Below are 17,725 nucleotides of genomic sequence, written 5' to 3' on the forward strand. Positions count from 1 at the left end.
AGAACCTAATGCCACACATAGAAGTTGACAGAAAGATTAATTACACAGAGATCTAGCCTTCAGATAATGTATATAGGCCACGAGCAAATTGAGAGCCAAGAATATTCTTGCTTTATAATCTCAGCACCTAAGCGAGTCCCTTACTAAAGCTGACTGAGGGTTTGGGTAATTACTAAATGAATGAAGGAAGGAAGAAAGGAACGTATGAATGGATGAACTGTTCTAGCTTGTTACTTGTATGTCTGAAAAGTTTGCTATGGAATATTTTACAGATGAGAGAACTTAACGGAAGTCTGAGAATCAGACATTTGTTGGAGTAGTGAAATCATAAATCCCATGAAGCATCTCTACTGGGAAAACAACCACAGAAAAGTCTTTGATCAGTTTAGTTCTCTCTTTTCTGCAGCTGTTATATTTTGCACTACAGAAGAAGTAGAAAAACTGATCCCAGTTTAATTTATTTTCATGTGACTCTACTTTTTCTTCATCCCTTCCTTAGTGGTAAAATACTAATCACCCCCCAACCACTAGAAGATAAGGATTAGAAAACAGAGGAAGTAAAAAAAAAAAAAAAGAAAACAGGAAGTAAATTTCTGATTATTCATTCCATTAGTTGGTTCTAATAGAAATTTGGAGAGCATAATTTAAAGTGATTTTCTTGTATACTCGCATAATTCAATAATTTAAGCTTTTCTTTTTTATTATCATCCTTGAGATTAACTTCAAATAATGCTACAGCTGAAGTGTATATCTAAAAATAGGGATGTATATATATATTTCACAATTCAGCCTGTGATGTGTGAAAGAGCAGAGACATTGCAGATGAGTTTTTGTTTACATGTGTACATGCGTCTATGTCCTTGAACAAAATGTGGCTCTCTGGATGGGGCACAGTGGAAAGGAAGCATCACAAAACTTTTTCTCAAGTTCCTGGTATAGTAGGAAAAAAATGTTAAACTCCTTGATTCAGCCCATCCAAACAAAATTCCATTATCAACGTGAAATTTCTCTTCAAAACCAGCAACACATGAAATATGAGTGAACCTAGGAAAGGAAAGTTACTTCATGTATCTCTCATGGGTTTTCCTGATAATTGCCTGTGTTTTTCCATTTACCCTTAGCCTCATCAGACACCCTTCACTGCTTCCATAGATCATCCTACCAGAGGTCACAGATCACACAGAACCTACAGAAACAGGAAATCAAACTTCCTGAGTCCACTACAAAACACAGAAACCTGTTTCCTCTGCACATCTCAAATTGGCAAAGCTCTGTCTTAGCAGATTCAGTGTGGAAGCAGCCATCGAAAAGGCTAGAAGGACTTTATCCCCCTCCCAATTTCACATGAGCTTTCTAGCTTCAAACTACTGAAATGAAAGGAGCAAGGCTATTCATCCTGCTTTCTAGTTTATGGAGTGGGGGGATTGGGCGTAACAACACTACGCATACTTGGACTACACCCGAGGATGAGAACTCCTGGAACTCCCAGACCTCTGCTCCGGTTCCTCTAAGCAAAATACAAAGTCTTCAGGTGCTGCCAACCACCCAGATCACATCAGTGGAGATGGCCACAGCTCCCGAGGCAAGCACTTCCGAAGAGAGTCTTCTGAAATCAACATTGCTTCCCTCAGAGACAAGTGCATCTCCCGAGCGTGTGAGAAACCAAACTCTCACACCCACAGGGAAGACAGAAGTGGTACTGAAGTTACAAACTCCTGCCCTCCCGACCAAATCGAGCATCAGGTTCAGTCCTAAAGCAGAGTCAGTGGTCCTTTCCAACTCCACCCTGAAATTTCTTCAGAGCTTTGCCAGAAAGTCGAATGAACAAGCCATTTCTCTAAACTCTGTTAGAGGCGTTGGAAATCGATCCCCACGGGAAGCATACCTCAGCGGAGGTGACAGCCCTGGAAGCCAAAGAACCAGCTACCAAAAATCAAGCTTTGAAACAACTAGAGGAAAGTAAGAAACACTCTCTTTTCTTTTTCTTCCTAACTATAAGGTTTATAAGATTGCAAGCTAACAGTTGTCTCACTTCCAGAAAAGGATTTCATGTCCAAGATGAAACCAGATCATATTTCAGTTAGGTGAGGTAATTAAGTGTTACCTTATCTAAAAGGGAAAAGATGAACAAACAAAACGGAGCAATTTATTTTAATTGAAGTGGTCGAAGTTACTAATAGAGGTGCTTTAACTGGGGATAGTCGGTAGCAAACAGTGTAACCTCACAGTGACTGTTAGTTAATTCAGATCAAGGGTATGTTGGTTGTGCTCAGAACTACACACACAACATGAAAGAAAAAATGTCATTACAGTTAAGGTGTGAACAGATTTAAAAACTGAAACAGCCTGCGCTGTGGAAAGTGTATGCTTATCAAGCTCAATCTAAGCAGAGCTAGGTTGGAATCCTGGCTCCAGTACTGTCTAGATCCTTGACTTGAGCGAGTCAATTGATGTCCCTGAATCTCAGTTTCTTCCTTTGTAAAATACAGATATGGTATAAGGAGTACAGATAAAAATACCAACTTTGCAGGGTTATCATGCAAGATTCAAATTAATGAGATGTGCTTAGACACACGCTTCTCACAGAATAGGTACTCAACAAGTCATATTTTACTAGTACCATTATACTGAATTATGCCATCATTATGAATGTGTTGACTAGAAAGGCCAATTTTTCAAATTGATTTTGATTTAAAATTAGAGAAAATTCAATTTGAATTGTTGAAGCAAAATAATAAGACAAAGCTTAAAAGAGTATCATTAAAGAAGTCTTTCAAAAGGACCAAAAAACAAAAACAAAACCTTGGAAAATGCACATCAATGTTCTATTTATTTAATGTTCAAAGTTAAAAACCTGACTATATAAAATAATTCAAGTTAATAATATTATGCAACTGACACCTGCTATGAAAGGCATTGTGTTAACACTGTTGTTGATATAAACATGAGACACTGGGAAGTATATAAGCCAATAGATTTGTATTTATGTATTCTTTATTATTCAAATCCATTTTTCACTGTATTTCAAAGGTTATGGAATTTTTTAAACATGAAAGTAAATTTGATTTTATAAAAACTTATTAACATGGTGGAATTTGGAACATGCCAATTTACTGTAAAAACAAATGCTACAGATTACAAAATGTTCAACTTAGAATAGATAGACTGTCTAAAACAGACATTTTAACAGATATAAATTAAACTTTCTCATGTTTAGGAACAACAGAATATGGTCTATTAAGTAAAAAATGTAATTTATTGAGAGTCTTTTCTGAGTCATGTATAATATCATTTCTATTAATCATATTTTGTTAGACTATGATTTAATTTTTTAAGCCAATTATATAGAAATCTTAGGCACTCATAGGAAATGATTTGAACCTTTTAGAGATGTTATTATAAAGGGATTTTCAATAGACTAGTAAAGATAACCAAAAGAAGGGAACAGTTGAAAGTACAATACCAATTAAATTTTACATAGCATATAGAAAGTGGCATATGGTTGTTTCATAATTAGAACTAGTAATTGATAATTTGATGAATACTAGTTTTTAAATAAATGCTAGTTGTTTTATTCAAAGACCTCACCGTCAAAGCTTATGAACCCTTACTTATTTGATGACTGTTTATACATTGCTGGTCTCGGGGGAAACAGAATTTTTCAAATAAAAATAATTCCTGCTCCCAAGGAATGTGTTATATAAAAAGCAAGCACCAACATACCTCAGGTTTTTAAAAATTCATTATACGTTAGGAGGAAACAAGATATTAAAGGTGTAACTTGCTGAGCAGAACTCCATCCCATGCATTTTCCAATGAAAAGAATCTTAAATTATTTCTAGAGAAAAGAACTAACTGTACTTAGAGATTCTATATCCTGAGGTCCTAAAGAGCTAAGGTTCTCTTTGGTAATCCTTTTCTTTTCTTTTATAAATTTATTTATTTATTTATTTTTGGCTGCATTGGGTCTTCCTTGCTGCGTGTGGGCTTTCTCTAGTTGCGGCGAGTGGGGGCTACTCTTTGTTGCGGTGGGCGGGCTTCTCATTGCCATGGCTTCTCTTGTTGCAGAGCACGGGCTCTAGGGCACATGGGCTTCAGTAGCTGTGGCACGTGGGCTCAGTAGTTGTGGCTCACGGGCTCTAGAGTGCAGGCTCAGCAGTTGTGGTGCACAGGCTTAGCTGCTCCATGGCATGTGGGATCTTCCGGACCAGGGCTCGAACCCGTGTCCCCTGCATTGGCAGGTGGGTTCCTAACCACTGCACCACCAGGGAAGTCCCGGTAATACTTTTCATTAAGTATTCATTCATTAAGTAATACTTCATTAAGTCCAAGACTTCTTACTCATTAGCCATGCAATTGATAACGGTATTAGAGAAAACTTAGGTCCATCTATTATGGCCACAGTGCTGATGCAAAGAAGCCTTGGTAAGGTCGAAAGAGGTCTTTCATATTTTCGTTTGAATAGCAAATAATAATAATAGCAAACACTTTATGGCATTTTTCCTAGTATTGTACTATTCTGAGTGTGTGTATGTGTATATATATGTATACACACACACTCGCATATTTTCAATCCTTTAATCATAACCATAATTCCATGAAGACGATTCTGTTACTATTTCCTTATAGAGAGGTTAAGAAAATTAACTAGGGTCACTTAGCTAGTAAATCCCAGGACAAAATTTCAAACCCAGGCTGGCTGGCTTCAGAGACATAGCTCTCAATCCGTACACTATACTCCTTCAGCAAATACAGTCTATTATCCCAACTGGGAAAATACAAGTGGCCAGTTTATTTCCCCACTTCTTAGGCTTCAGAGGCTATTCTTTGCCTCCAGAACCAATTCCAGATTTCATTCCCAGTCGGTCATACAACGCCATCCTTGATCGGGTTCCTGCCTACTTCCCCAGCCTCATCTTCTGTGACTTTCTAGCCATGAAAATTTGTAGTTTTCTAGGCCACAATATGCTGTTTGTTAAACCTATCCTTGTTCCCTGTTTGTCCCTCTGGCTAGCATGGTCTTCTTTTCACATCACCTACTTCTTTTACACCTGATAATAATACCTCCAGGAAGCTTTGTCAGGTTCAGTTATGTGGCCCCTCTAACTGTTCATATAGCTCTCTTTGAATTCTTCTATCACCGCACTTACAATGTTATAATTAGTGAACTTGTGATCTCCTTGAGTTTAGGGACATATTTCCAGTGCTAGTAAAGTGTTTGGTTTACAATAAGCACACAGTATTTAACAAACTGAATGTAAAGTTTATGGATCTATATGTGAATATATAGATGAATCCTTCCCAAAGAAATATTTCTGTATAATAAAACCTTGTTGACTTGGGATAAACTCATCTTAGGTTTGGGGGTTTTTTCCTTACTATATTTGGAATTTTATAGTGGTTCTATGTAAAAGAAATACTTTTGTCAATAGAATTTTTCTGGCATATTTTTGTCTCATCTTGTACTTTCCCTTATCTTACCACCACAGGAACTCCTGGCTACACCAGAGCTGTGGTTTCCTGTCTGGAACAGTGGGTGTTGGTCAGTGACCAAGCACTTTGAAACAGGCAGGATAAAAAGAGGAAATTGGGATTAATGCATTTAGGTATTGAACCAATATTTGCTGAGGACCTAATATGTCCGCACCACTGTGCTTGTGCTGAGGGTAAAAGAGTGAAGACAAACTCCCACCTGTTCTGTCCTCATGGAATCTGCAGTCCAGTGGGAAAAGGGCATGGGGAGGAAAAACAGTACATCTGATGTTGAATCAAAATGGTGATGAACAAACATTCTGAACGAAGTTTGTGAGAGTACATAACAGGATGAGTGGTCTACCCTGGAGGTTATGAGCTTTCCCTAAGAGGATAGTAGGTGAAACGAGATATTGATAGGCATTAACTGCCTACCTAACTTCTCTCACAATCCCAACCCCTGCACACGCGTACTTAAATCTTCATCTCAGTGAATGGCTAGTTCCATAACTAGAAACCTTGGGTATACCCTTTATACTTTTTCTCTCCTGGCCTTTATATAATCAATCAAGAAGTCTTCTTGGTGTTCCCTCCAATATCCCCCAAATCTGCCAGCTTCTCTCCACCTTCACCACACCATGTTATTCTTAGCCACCATTATCTACTATTTAGTCTCCTAACTTGTCCACGTTTCCACTCTTGCCTCCACACAAGTGTGAGATCTTTCAAACTTTTTTTTATTGAATACATTTGACATAGAACATTGTATACATTTAAGGTATTAAAACTTTAATTCAGGTAAATGCGTTTCATTGGATGTAAGACTCCATCTATTGTGATGTGATTTTATGTATTAATCAGAAAGTATGACATTATTTAAAGTTTTCAGATTTATCTCAAAGGTTTTTGTTTTTTGTTTTTTGTGTTTTTTTTGCGGTACGCGGACCTCTCACTGTTGTGGCCTCTCCCGTTGCGGAGCACAGGCTCCAGACGTGCAGGCTCAGTGGCCATGGCTCACGGGCGCAGCCGCTCCGCGGCATGTGGGATCTTCCCGGACCGGGGCACGAACCCGCGTCCCCTGCATCGGCAGGCGGACTCTCAACCACTGCGCCACCAGGGAAGCCCTATCTCAGAGTTTTTATATCACTTTTGCCTCCTTGAAATGAAGATATAAATGAAACTGGTTAAGACATTTCTAAGGCAATGACAAAAACTACCGTCTGACTAGTAGTGACTAAAATATATCATTGAGCAATTATACCCCAATAAAGATGTTAAAAAAAAAAATGTAGCTATAATCATTTTATATATACCAAAAAAATAAATAAATAAATAAAATACATCATTGATTTCAAAATATATTCCTGATTTCAGAGATGTTATAAAACCTGTGAAATTCAGTATTTTGCTCACATGCTCAAAATCACTTAGTGGCTTTCCAATACGTTTAGAATAAAATCCTAAATCCTCACCATGCACACAGGGTCCTGCTTGACATGACCCCTACCTATCTTTATGATCTCATTTTCTACCATGCTCCAAGCTCACTCCACTCAATCACCTCCAGCCACACTGGCCTTCCTCCTGGTTGCTGACCATGCCAGTTAATACATATCTCAAGGAAACTCCTGTTTGCTCTTGAGAGAATGCTCTTCCCTCAGCATTTAGACAAATGACTCCTTTTCTCATGCAATTTGAGCTTTAATGGCCCTCCCTCAAGTAGACCTTCTCTGACCACCCAATGGAAAGGTGCCATTCTTATCTTATCACCCTTATTTTTTCTTCAGAGCATTTATTTGCAATTATTGGGTCTATTTATGCAGACAGTTGTGTATTTTATATTTTTCTACAAAATACATTCTGTGAATATAGGACCCTTGACCTTCTTACTTATTATTATTCTATTCACTGCCAACAATAGTGCCATGCACATAGCGAGAGCTCCATAAAACTCTGTGGAATGACTGATTATTGGATGGATTTGGAGTTCACAGCGGAGATAAAGACTAGAAATATAAGTCTGGGAGATATGAGAACTATAGAAATATGGATGCTCAACTGAGGAGTTTGTATTTTTCTTTCTTTCTTTCTTTCTTTTTTTAAGAAAGGGAGGAGGGAGGGAGGGCAGAAATCAGAGCTCTTCCAGAGAGTTTCCCACTTACTTGTTTGTCATTGTATTTGATTTTGCATATAGAATGGCCATAAATATGGTAAAATGTTAATGAAAGGGCCAGAAGGGAAAAGTTGAATATGAAACAAGATGAATACTATATTTGCTGAATTTATTAACTTTATTTTAGAATTTCACTTGTTTATTCCTACTATAAGCAATATAACTTGCTTTATGTACAAATAGGTGGCTCAAGTTAAATGAATTCTGATTTCTAATATGTCTAACATGATAAATTCTACAAGTCTTTTATTAAACGACTTGTAAATAGAAAATTTATATTTTAAAATTTAATGGTTTAAAATTACAAAAACTAACCATTAAATTAATTCTGCTGCCTATCGTAATATGCATTTTTCTGCTTAATTCTGTAAATTATGAGGTTTTAAATGTGAAAAATCTGGTCAATTAAATTCAGATGCCATTTTAGTCCATTCAGGCTGTTATAACAAAATGAGTGACTGGGTTCCTTATAAACAACAGAAATTTATTTCTCACAGTTCTGGAAGCTGGAAACCCAGGAACAGGTTGCCAGCACGGCCTTTTTCAGATTCCCGACTTCTCATTGTAATCTCACATTGTGGAAGGCATGAGGGATCTCTCTAGGGCCACTTTTATAAGGGCACTAATCCCTTATACCTAACCACCTCCCAAAATCCCCATCTCTCAATATTATCATAATGGGAATTTGGATGTCAACAAATGAGTTTTGGGCTTCCCTGGTGGCGCAGTGGTTGAGAGTCCGCCTGCCGATGCAGGGGACACGGGTTCGTGCCCCGGTCCGGGAAGATCCCACATGCCAGAGCGGCTAGGCCCGTGAGCCATGGCCGCTGAGCCTGCGCATCCGGAGCCTGTTCTCAGCAACGGGAGAGGCCACAACAGTGAGTGGCCCGCGTACCGCAAAAAAAAACAAACAAACAAAAAAAAAAAACAAATGAATTTTGGGGGGACCCAAACATTCAGTCTTTATCATGTATAGTTTGCAAAGTTCTTATCAGTGGCCTAGTAGCATCCAAGGGGATTATTCTCACATGCTGTTAAATTCTAAAAAGAAACACACCATTATATTAAAGAGTATTTTTTATGTCTTTGAGAAATAAATGCATCTACTACATTACTGCCAGTGAAAATACTAAAGTATATTCTGTATCTCAGTTTTTTCTCATTAATCGTTTCCTTTTTTATTTCTTTGATATTTCTACTCACTAAATTGCTGCTGAATATACACATACATATTGTATGATACATGCCAGAATTTAAGGAGTGCTTATACAGTCTAGGTGATTAAATAAGAAATGTTTGCACACCTTCTGTTTCTTTAAATACCAAAATATTAATTTAAAAATGTGTTATTTCGGGAAATGCTAAAAGAGTAAGTTTACAGGAACAACTGGTTTAAGTATAGAATTAAGCATCACAGCACCTATTAGCTTGCCTTTCCCGAGGCTCTGTGGTCTGCACACTGGGAAAGTCTGACACCTACTGGAATAGAATTTACAATGTCCCTGAATACGTGGAACTAACAGGATGGGGAAAAGAAACAAAAAAATAAAATTAGGTAAAATAAAACAAATTTGTGAAAAAAGTTTAATTAAGGTACCTTTAAGAATTGTTTCTTAGGTATAATATATGTATTTTTATATCTAATTCAGTGTACCTCTTAAAAATATACTGTCATTGGCTTTAAAACTTTGAAAATAGGTTGGATCCAAAAAGCAAACTCCATGCACATCCTGAGAGGGGGACACACTCAGCTCATTCTCCTAAAATTTTACACTGAGAAATTATTAGTAGTATTATTATTGTATGTACACAATGATTTGTGACTCTGAGGTACTATACGGCATATATCATTAAAAACTCAATTACATACTACACTGTGCCCACCATGGAAGGCAAATCAGTGCCTGACAAAAGATTTTCATTGCAAAAGTTGGTATATAAAAGGGGTTTCATCTTAAAACCTAAATTAACCAGAAAATTAAGGTATTGGAAATTCCCCATAATCTGAGCTTTTCATGATTGCCTCTCAAGATTCGTTTCAAATATTTACATGATTCTTTTATAAAACTAATACTTCTATCCCAGTTTATATATTATATAGACTTTTGAAAAAGGATGGACTATATAAAGGTATTTACACCAAAATAAAATGAACCATAATATTTTTTAAATTTGAAAATAGTAATTTTCTTAAGGAGATTTGTATCAAGATGGACTTATCTTTTGGACTAATAGCCAAAACTAAATATAAAAAGTCTAATGCTTTATTTGTGTGTGACTTACATATTAAGAATCTTTTTACTAAATCTAAATGCTTACTTCCAATTTCTGTTAATATTTCTTTCACACTGGGTATATTTCCTTTCTCATTTATGACTGATGAACTACCTGTAAATCCTGGTCTCTCATAATAATTAATAATTTCATCTTTTCTTTTTAGTTTGATTGAAAAAAATAAAGATTCCTATAAAGATTACGTAACATTTAGGAAGTATTTTTGTTCATAACTACTTAAGAGTATAGAGACATTTAGAATATATTTCTTCTGAGAGCTAAGCCTCCTCATATGAATTGAACATCACCAATAATAGTCTTCTGTCATGGTTTTCTGGAACTTATTATTGACCTGATATACATAAGCAATTATGGTTAAGATGAATTTATCAGGTCATTACAGAAACAAGACAGGAGCAACGTCTACTTGTGTACGAGGCCAAAAGCAAAATGGGAGATATATACATACATACATATAGCTATATAGATATCTATTCCCTTCATAAAAATTCCTACTGAGCTCTCTGAATCATCTAGGCATTACCAGCAGCAGCAAGTGTTTTACATATATTAAGTCATTTAATCTCACAACAATCCTGTGAAGTAGGTAGGTAATGTTATTATATTTATTGTATCGATGAGGAAGCCACATTTAACAAACAAGCTAATGGCTAATAAGTTGTTTCATTTTCTCTTGTTCCTCATTGAATCCCTAAGTTCATCTCAATAACGGGATGACAGGAAACAAAGTCAAAATGTCCTTAAATACATCATCTCCCCAAGCAGAAAATCTTCTCCGACTTCCAAGAGAAAATTACATATCATTGGCTAGTTTATGGAGGGGATTTTGCTGATTTACCTTGATTTCTAGTGAATAGCCTCAGGACTTGGTATTTTCATGCTATCGTGTCAATTCAAATCACAGGTTATGAATATAAGTGTTTAAACATTGTCTTCTATGAACAGGATGACAAGCAATTTATTAATCTGTGTTCTAAGGACTAGTATAAATAAATAACACTAATTCTTAGATTGATGTCTTCTATTTCTTAAGGAAAATACTTGTCATGGTCATTATTTAAATGAATCCTTTGTTGCTTCAGTCCACTCTCAATTCAGGATAAGAATGGATATGTTTGGACCAGGGTTTGGTCAGGGTACACTTCAAATGGCAAATGACCAATTAATGGAATTCTTGTCTTTACTTTAGTGTTTTCACGGCTCCTTGGAAGACTGGATTTCTAAAATGTTTCAACCAAAAGTACAGTGACTGTTTACTTACAATGCTTTTCTTAGTTCATTATCCACAAGACTTCAAGTTGTCTCTGTCAAAATAGAATCCTTTTCTCCCTTTTGTAAGTTCTGCAAGCCAGGCTCACGTTCATAAATAACAAAAGATGTCTGCTTTTTCTTCAAACAAACATTTTACCTATTAACTTGGAAAATCCAAATCAATAAAAGCTTTTTTCAGTACATGTTGCCGCACAAAAGCAACAGTGTTATTACCATTAAAGAGAATCCCGAATGCAGTCTGCTGTTTGGAGTGTTCGGACCCCACGGAAAGCTCAATACTTCAAAGAAACTGCTCTCCGTCGGCCATAATCACTCTGGAAAGGTACAAAGGATTTCTAGATTTAAGCAAAATACTTCTCTGGGATCATTACATTTGCTTTTATACTGGCCTGTCACCATTTCACCAAGCTGAATTTTCTGTTTTTAAACTTATATTTTCAGATTATTTCGTTTTAAATTTATATTTACATTTTTAACATTTCTTAATGAGCTTATTTCATCGGTGGCATAAACCTAATTACAAGTCACACCAGGGGCTCTTTGGCTGTGGATTGTTCTTCCAATTTACACCGGATCAAAGATTGCTGGGCCACTGGCAATCTGCTTTTGTGCCTACTCAACTATTTTAGTCATGAAATGGTTTTACTATTTAGGGTTTTAAACAATCTCTGCAGATGACACTGATTTATTCTCACAAACAATATCTTTCTGTTTGTCTATCTATCTTTCTAACAACCATCTCTTTTCTCTTTTATTCAGTACCCAGGCTATGTAGGGACGTTGGTACTTTTTTCCTGCCTCGCCCTGTGCCCTCCATAGTCATTCAGCCAATGCTCATGTGACAGACTATTTGTGCTTCTGATGAAGTTAGACATTCTCTGTAATTAGGATAATCAGTGGATTTGCAGGAGAAATCTATTTTTAAAATGTCCCTTTATCATGGTGTCTTTATTAATTTAAAATTTTTTATTTCCTGTTTTTGCCATACTTAGTTTCACATTACTTTTTCAAGTATCAACATGCTTGAACAAAATGTACCAACGTGTCTTTTTTTGCATTTATGGAACTGAATTTTCAAACTTCTCATTCAAAAGAACCTTGCACAATAAGCTGTACAGTGCTCAATTTATCTGCCTTAGACAGATGAATGACTGAGTCAGCTTTATTTGTAGAGGGACATTTGGTCCAAAGAGGCCTAAATATTCCAAAGCAGATGTTTACTAACTTTAGTGACTCTACTCTGGGGAAAAATGTGTTCCTTCTTTGTTTTTTAACATTTAGGTTGACTTTTGCATTATTATAATTACAATAATAATTATTATTTTAAGCAGCATAGAGTTCTTATGTTTTACTGATTTAGTGGCGTACATCTCATATTAATTTGAACTCATAGTGATTTGATTTTATACTCATGTAGCATTTCCTTTAGTACTATATTTTGCAAATCATTTCTGCCTCTACCCTCGATAAAAAACCTCAGAAAACAAATGAGAGGGAAGAATATAAATTTAACATAACAAGGTATATATTCACAATAGGGAAAAAATGACAGAAACAGAAAATTAAAGAGAAAAAATCATGCTATAATCCAATCATTCAATCTACAGTTATTAAGAACTTTCTACAGTTTAGTATAGGATGTTTTATAATAAAATAACTGGTATTACAACCAGAAATGAGGCTGATTTTTGTTTTCCTAAACAGTATCTATATGATTTTGGATGGCTTCTACCAGAATGTCATCTAAAAATAGGTATTTTAATAAAGGCTGTTTTTGTCTGATCATGGTATTTTTGTGGCAAATGGCCTACTTTGATGCTGTTAAAGTTTCTCAGCTTCACTGGCGCGTGCAATTCATATTCCTCTACTATCTTATATGTTGAAGACAGTAAGCATACATGGATGGATATAAACAAAGGTCTTTAGAAACGGGCTTCAGAAAGTTATGGATACAATATGGTCTAATTGATAAGACATGTGGATCAGAACAGCAATTCAGCTAAATCTTTCTGTAAGGCAGGATTTATTTGTTATTCTTAATCATATCATTTAAAATTGTGCTATATTTGATACAAAATAGATGTATTATAATACCTGATTTTACCATATGCATCCCTAACAGTGTATCATTCACTTTTATTTTTTAGCTTTATGTAAGAAAAAAGCATTGTATGGTATTATTTCTGTAAATTGCTTGCATCACAGAAGTTTATTATAAGTTAAATTTGGGTTATTGAATATTACAGGTCATTTGTTTAACTGATGAATAATACCTATGTGTAAATATTTCAATGTATTTCTCCATTCTATGGTAAATGGACATTTGAACTACTTTTAGGTTTTGACAGTTATGAATAATGCTTGCTACTATAAATACTCAGATAACATGATTCCTGGAACACATGTGCAAGAGTTTCTCTAAAGTATATATCTAGAAGTGTAACTGCTGGGTCAGTATACACATGTTCATTATTACATGATATTAACACATTGTTTTTCAAAGTGGTTTTACCATATATTTCTATGAACAGTATATATGAGATTCCAGTTCTCTATATCCTCTGAACACGTGAGATTGTCAAATTCTCAAAATTTGCTTATTTGGCGACATACACCAAGAGCCTGGAAAGGCCTTTCCTAGCCTTAATGAATTGGGCCTGGTGTCAACCAGCAGCTTTACCAGAAACTCGAGGTCTGTGTGATGCAGCAATGTTGGCTGCACCTGGAAAACCCTTTAGTTCACGGGAGATGAAGGCAGGCACATCTGGGGACTCAAAGCCCACTTCTTCCATTATAGGAAGCACCTTGGCACACTAGAGGCTTGCCCCCTCAAAGGCTTTCCCCCTTAGTGCTAGTTCTGAAGGGTTAGCCAGGCCCTCTGAGAATGGAGGTTTGGAGAGAAAGAGCACGTGTGTGAGCACGAGACTCCTAAGTCACAGCTCGGTCAATATCCCAGGTTTCAAACGCAAAAGCTGAGAACAGTCTGTGGGTTGCCAATCTCTAGAAAAGGACCTTCCCTCACTCCCCTCAAAAAAGCAGAGGGAAATCAACCAGCCTCAAGAGGAAAAAGCAAGAACCTGAGGGTTTAAGAACCCATTCCATCTCCTAGTTTGGTTGCTGGAAAGAAGCAAGCCAATATAGCAGTGACTATCTACAACTTGGCTATAAGAATTCCCTGAGAAGCCACTGAGGACCAAGTCTCCAAGATGACTAGCTTGAACTTGAGAATTCACTTAGGGAACACTGGAAAGCTTTCCATCGGAGATGTTTGTCAGAACTGTAGCCTACACGCATGCTTCCCAGCTGCCAAGGAATCCGTCCAAGCAGTTCCAAGACTGTAGCCAGTTTGGTCAGAGGATCCTAGTATTTCTCCCCCATGTGCTGAGGTGGACTTGCCTACCGCAGAGGAGCCTAGGAAAGTCCAGCCTCTGTTTTGCTCGCCACCCTGAAAAACGTACCCAATAGGGAGGAGGGTGGAAGAGGTGACTGTATCCCCTTGAAGAAAGTGAAGTGGGGAGGCTGCCTGAGACTCAGAGCTGAATTTGACAGAGGATACAGGTTGAAATAATCAAGGCCTCACTTCTTTCTGAGCATGCTGGGGTTTAATCTTCACGGAAGAAGATCAAAACATTTTACCTCCCCAGCAGAGATCACAGACGTGCTAATCTAGACGTCTGGGCAATTTCCAGGTAGAATGCATTTAGGCCTCCACGTAGCCCATGGTATTTAGCACCACCAATGTTTGTTCCTCCTGGCAAAGTTTCCTTTTTACATACATATTTACACACTTAAAAGCAGTTCAATGCCTGCTAGCTTGGCTCATACCAAAGAGGGTTAAAACTCTCACTGAGGAAAAACCCAAATGTGTCCAATTGTATAAAGGCCTCTTCCGTTGCAAGAAACAGGGAGACAGCTGATTTCCTCCCATTTTTCCTCTCTTGCAAAAGAAGTCTTAATTGTAAGTTCGTGTTGTAATTCGAAGACCCATTCTCAGGCCATTTTCCCCCTGACTCTAGCCGATGTTGGAGCCAGGAAGTGTTACAGAAGAAAGCCATTTTTTTCTTTTTCATAACTCCAGTATACCATATACAGGAGGAAGTCATATAGAATTAAGAACATAATACGTTACCATTTATTGAATAAAAGCACGTAGCTAAAAGAGCCACATTATCAGAAAGGACAGGTACAAACTTACTGATAAGAGTTCTATATCCAGTTGATTCTTAGATATTATCTCTATTAGAAAACATTATCTCCATCTTCAAAATACTTCAACCCTCTCCAGCCACTCTCAGATGCATTTAATACGTAAGAGAATTCTTAGTGAGATTGTTGAAAATAGCTCTTATCAAGTTTTGTCTGTGTTTTGGAAGGTTTTTTTGCTTTGCTTTACAGTCGGCTAAATGTAGGCCAAGTCTGACCACCATATTTATTATTTAAACTGCAAGTAATTATACACAGCTTAAATCTTTGTCCTGTTACTGCCTTAACAATCTCAACCTTCCTTAAATCCCCATTTGTCTAATAACATTGTCCCACCTGTTTTGTTTCTTTAGTCTCTGCCTTTCATTAACTCACTCTAAAGACACAGGTGTGCTGTTTATTCCACGCTGACCACCAATTTGGAAATAGACGATTTTTCTCCGAGTTCCCATTTCACTAATTTTACTTCTTCTATTTCCTATTTATTTTTACTGTGCTTACTCCTTAGACTGACTGGTATGATCACATGTTTCTTCTTTTCCCTTCCTGTTAAATTAGCAGGCATACCGTTGACATACCCCATTCTGGAAGGGCTTTTTCTCAGGATGACCAGAGCAAAATGACACCAAGGAGGCGTCTGGGGTGGAAATTCCTCTAACCCAGGCACAGAACATGTTCTGCAGTGGAGAGTTTTCCTGATTTACAGTCCCTCATTTCTCCTTTACCCTCTCACACAACATGGTAATCGGGGCAGGTTCCATTAAGAACACACACCTGTATCTATACGTCCAGGCGATCATATTAGGCATGGGTGAAAAACCAACCCCTGAGTAAGGCAAGATTTCTACTCAGGGAGCAATATCTTACCGCCTGATTCAGAGGACCCTCACTAATATCAGGTTTAATATTTTGCTACAGTCGTCCACGAGCCAACCCCTCTTAACCAATCCTAACAAAATAGACATAGACAAACATGGACAAAGAAATCCAAAGTCTTAGGACTCAATCCTTTGAGTACCTCAGCAGCTGTAACCTTTTATATTGTCTCCCTTAGGGTGGGAATCTAACCCACAATCCTGAGAAGGTTATTAGACAACTTTAGGTGCTGGCACATTTTAAAAATGTTACTCACCCAAAAGACATCTGATCCAGGTGCGGTTTCTTCTCTCAAAAGTGAAAGTAGCACCAAGGAGCCTGGAGTACAGCAGCCGGAAGCAGCAACGTGACAGCTGACCCTCTAGACAAGTTTGGTCTGGGTGACCGCTCAGGGTGGGTGATGAGGGCCTGCACTCTGCCAGGGGCTATGGTGCCTTTGACAGGTAGTCATGAGATTTACATCCCTTTGTGGTGACCAACATTGCTACCGAGCAAGGGCTCCTTGCCCAATGTGCACAGAAGCCAATACCAAGGCACCGGCTTTTGAGAAAATAAAAGCTTTACTGCGAAATCGACCGGCAAGGAAACAGGAAGCAAGGCTCTCGCGTCTGTCTTCTCCATCCAGGGCTTGGGGTGAAGTTTAGGGGATTAGGGAAATTTCAAACTTGGAAGCTGATTGGCTAGGCTTGAATTAGTCTATATAAGCTCCCACTGTTGCTGGGAGCCAGATTTTCCTTGTTGAAGAACTTCTCATTTCATAAAAGCCTCAACACGTCTATTCTTAGAGTTCCATAGACTGAAGATTCTCGGCTCTGGGGTTATACTTCAGACATGGGTTCCTGTCTTGCACATGCCCAGGGCTGTCTGTAAAATAACTCAAGTTTTGATGAATCAACATCCTCTTTAAGGATGCAAAACCAGTTTACCTGGTCAATGTTCTACATGCTGTTAAATTTAACAAGAACAATGTTATTTTTCCTATTATAAACAGTATCTCTCTTAAATTTGTTGTTAGCACATCAAACTATAACTGATCTTAACTGTATGGCTAAACTTTTTTATTAATTATAAAACATTTTATATTGATCTTCACTAAATTGATGAACTCATTCATTATAATCATTTACATATAGACTCCTTTATATTTTCTTCACAATCATATCACCTGCTGTTAATAAGTTATTTTTTTCCTCATTTTAGATCCTTACATCATTTATTTATTTATTTATTTATTTATTTATTTTCATCTTACTGCACATTGTTCAATGGAAGTAACAGATCTACATCTGAGTCACTACCTCAGTCTAATATTGATATCTGCATAAGGGCAATTTTGGATTTTGACTTAGCTTATACCTAAACAATAGAGATTCTGGTGTTAGCTCTGATTTATTCTTAATTTACTTTTCTTTTTTTTTTTTTTTTTTTTTTTGG

At 37.1% G+C, this 17,725-nt stretch overlaps 1 protein-coding gene across 1 annotated transcript in view; it reads left to right on the top strand.

The window, feature by feature from the left end:
- Positions 1-1,372: 1,372 nt before the first annotated feature.
- MMRN1 (multimerin 1) overlaps positions 1,373-17,725 on the top strand; it is a 67,725-nt gene continuing 51,372 nt past the window's right edge. The window contains exon 1 of the mRNA XM_007450016.1: positions 1,373-1,959. Within this exon, the coding sequence (XP_007450078.1) occupies positions 1,373-1,959 (587 nt within the window). The remainder of the gene's footprint in view (positions 1,960-17,725) is intronic.

Source organism: Lipotes vexillifer, unplaced genomic scaffold (genome assembly GCF_000442215.2).
Source record: "Lipotes vexillifer unplaced genomic scaffold, Lipotes_vexillifer_v1.1 scaffold178, whole genome shotgun sequence".
Taxonomy (NCBI): Eukaryota; Metazoa; Chordata; class Mammalia; order Artiodactyla; family Lipotidae; genus Lipotes; species Lipotes vexillifer.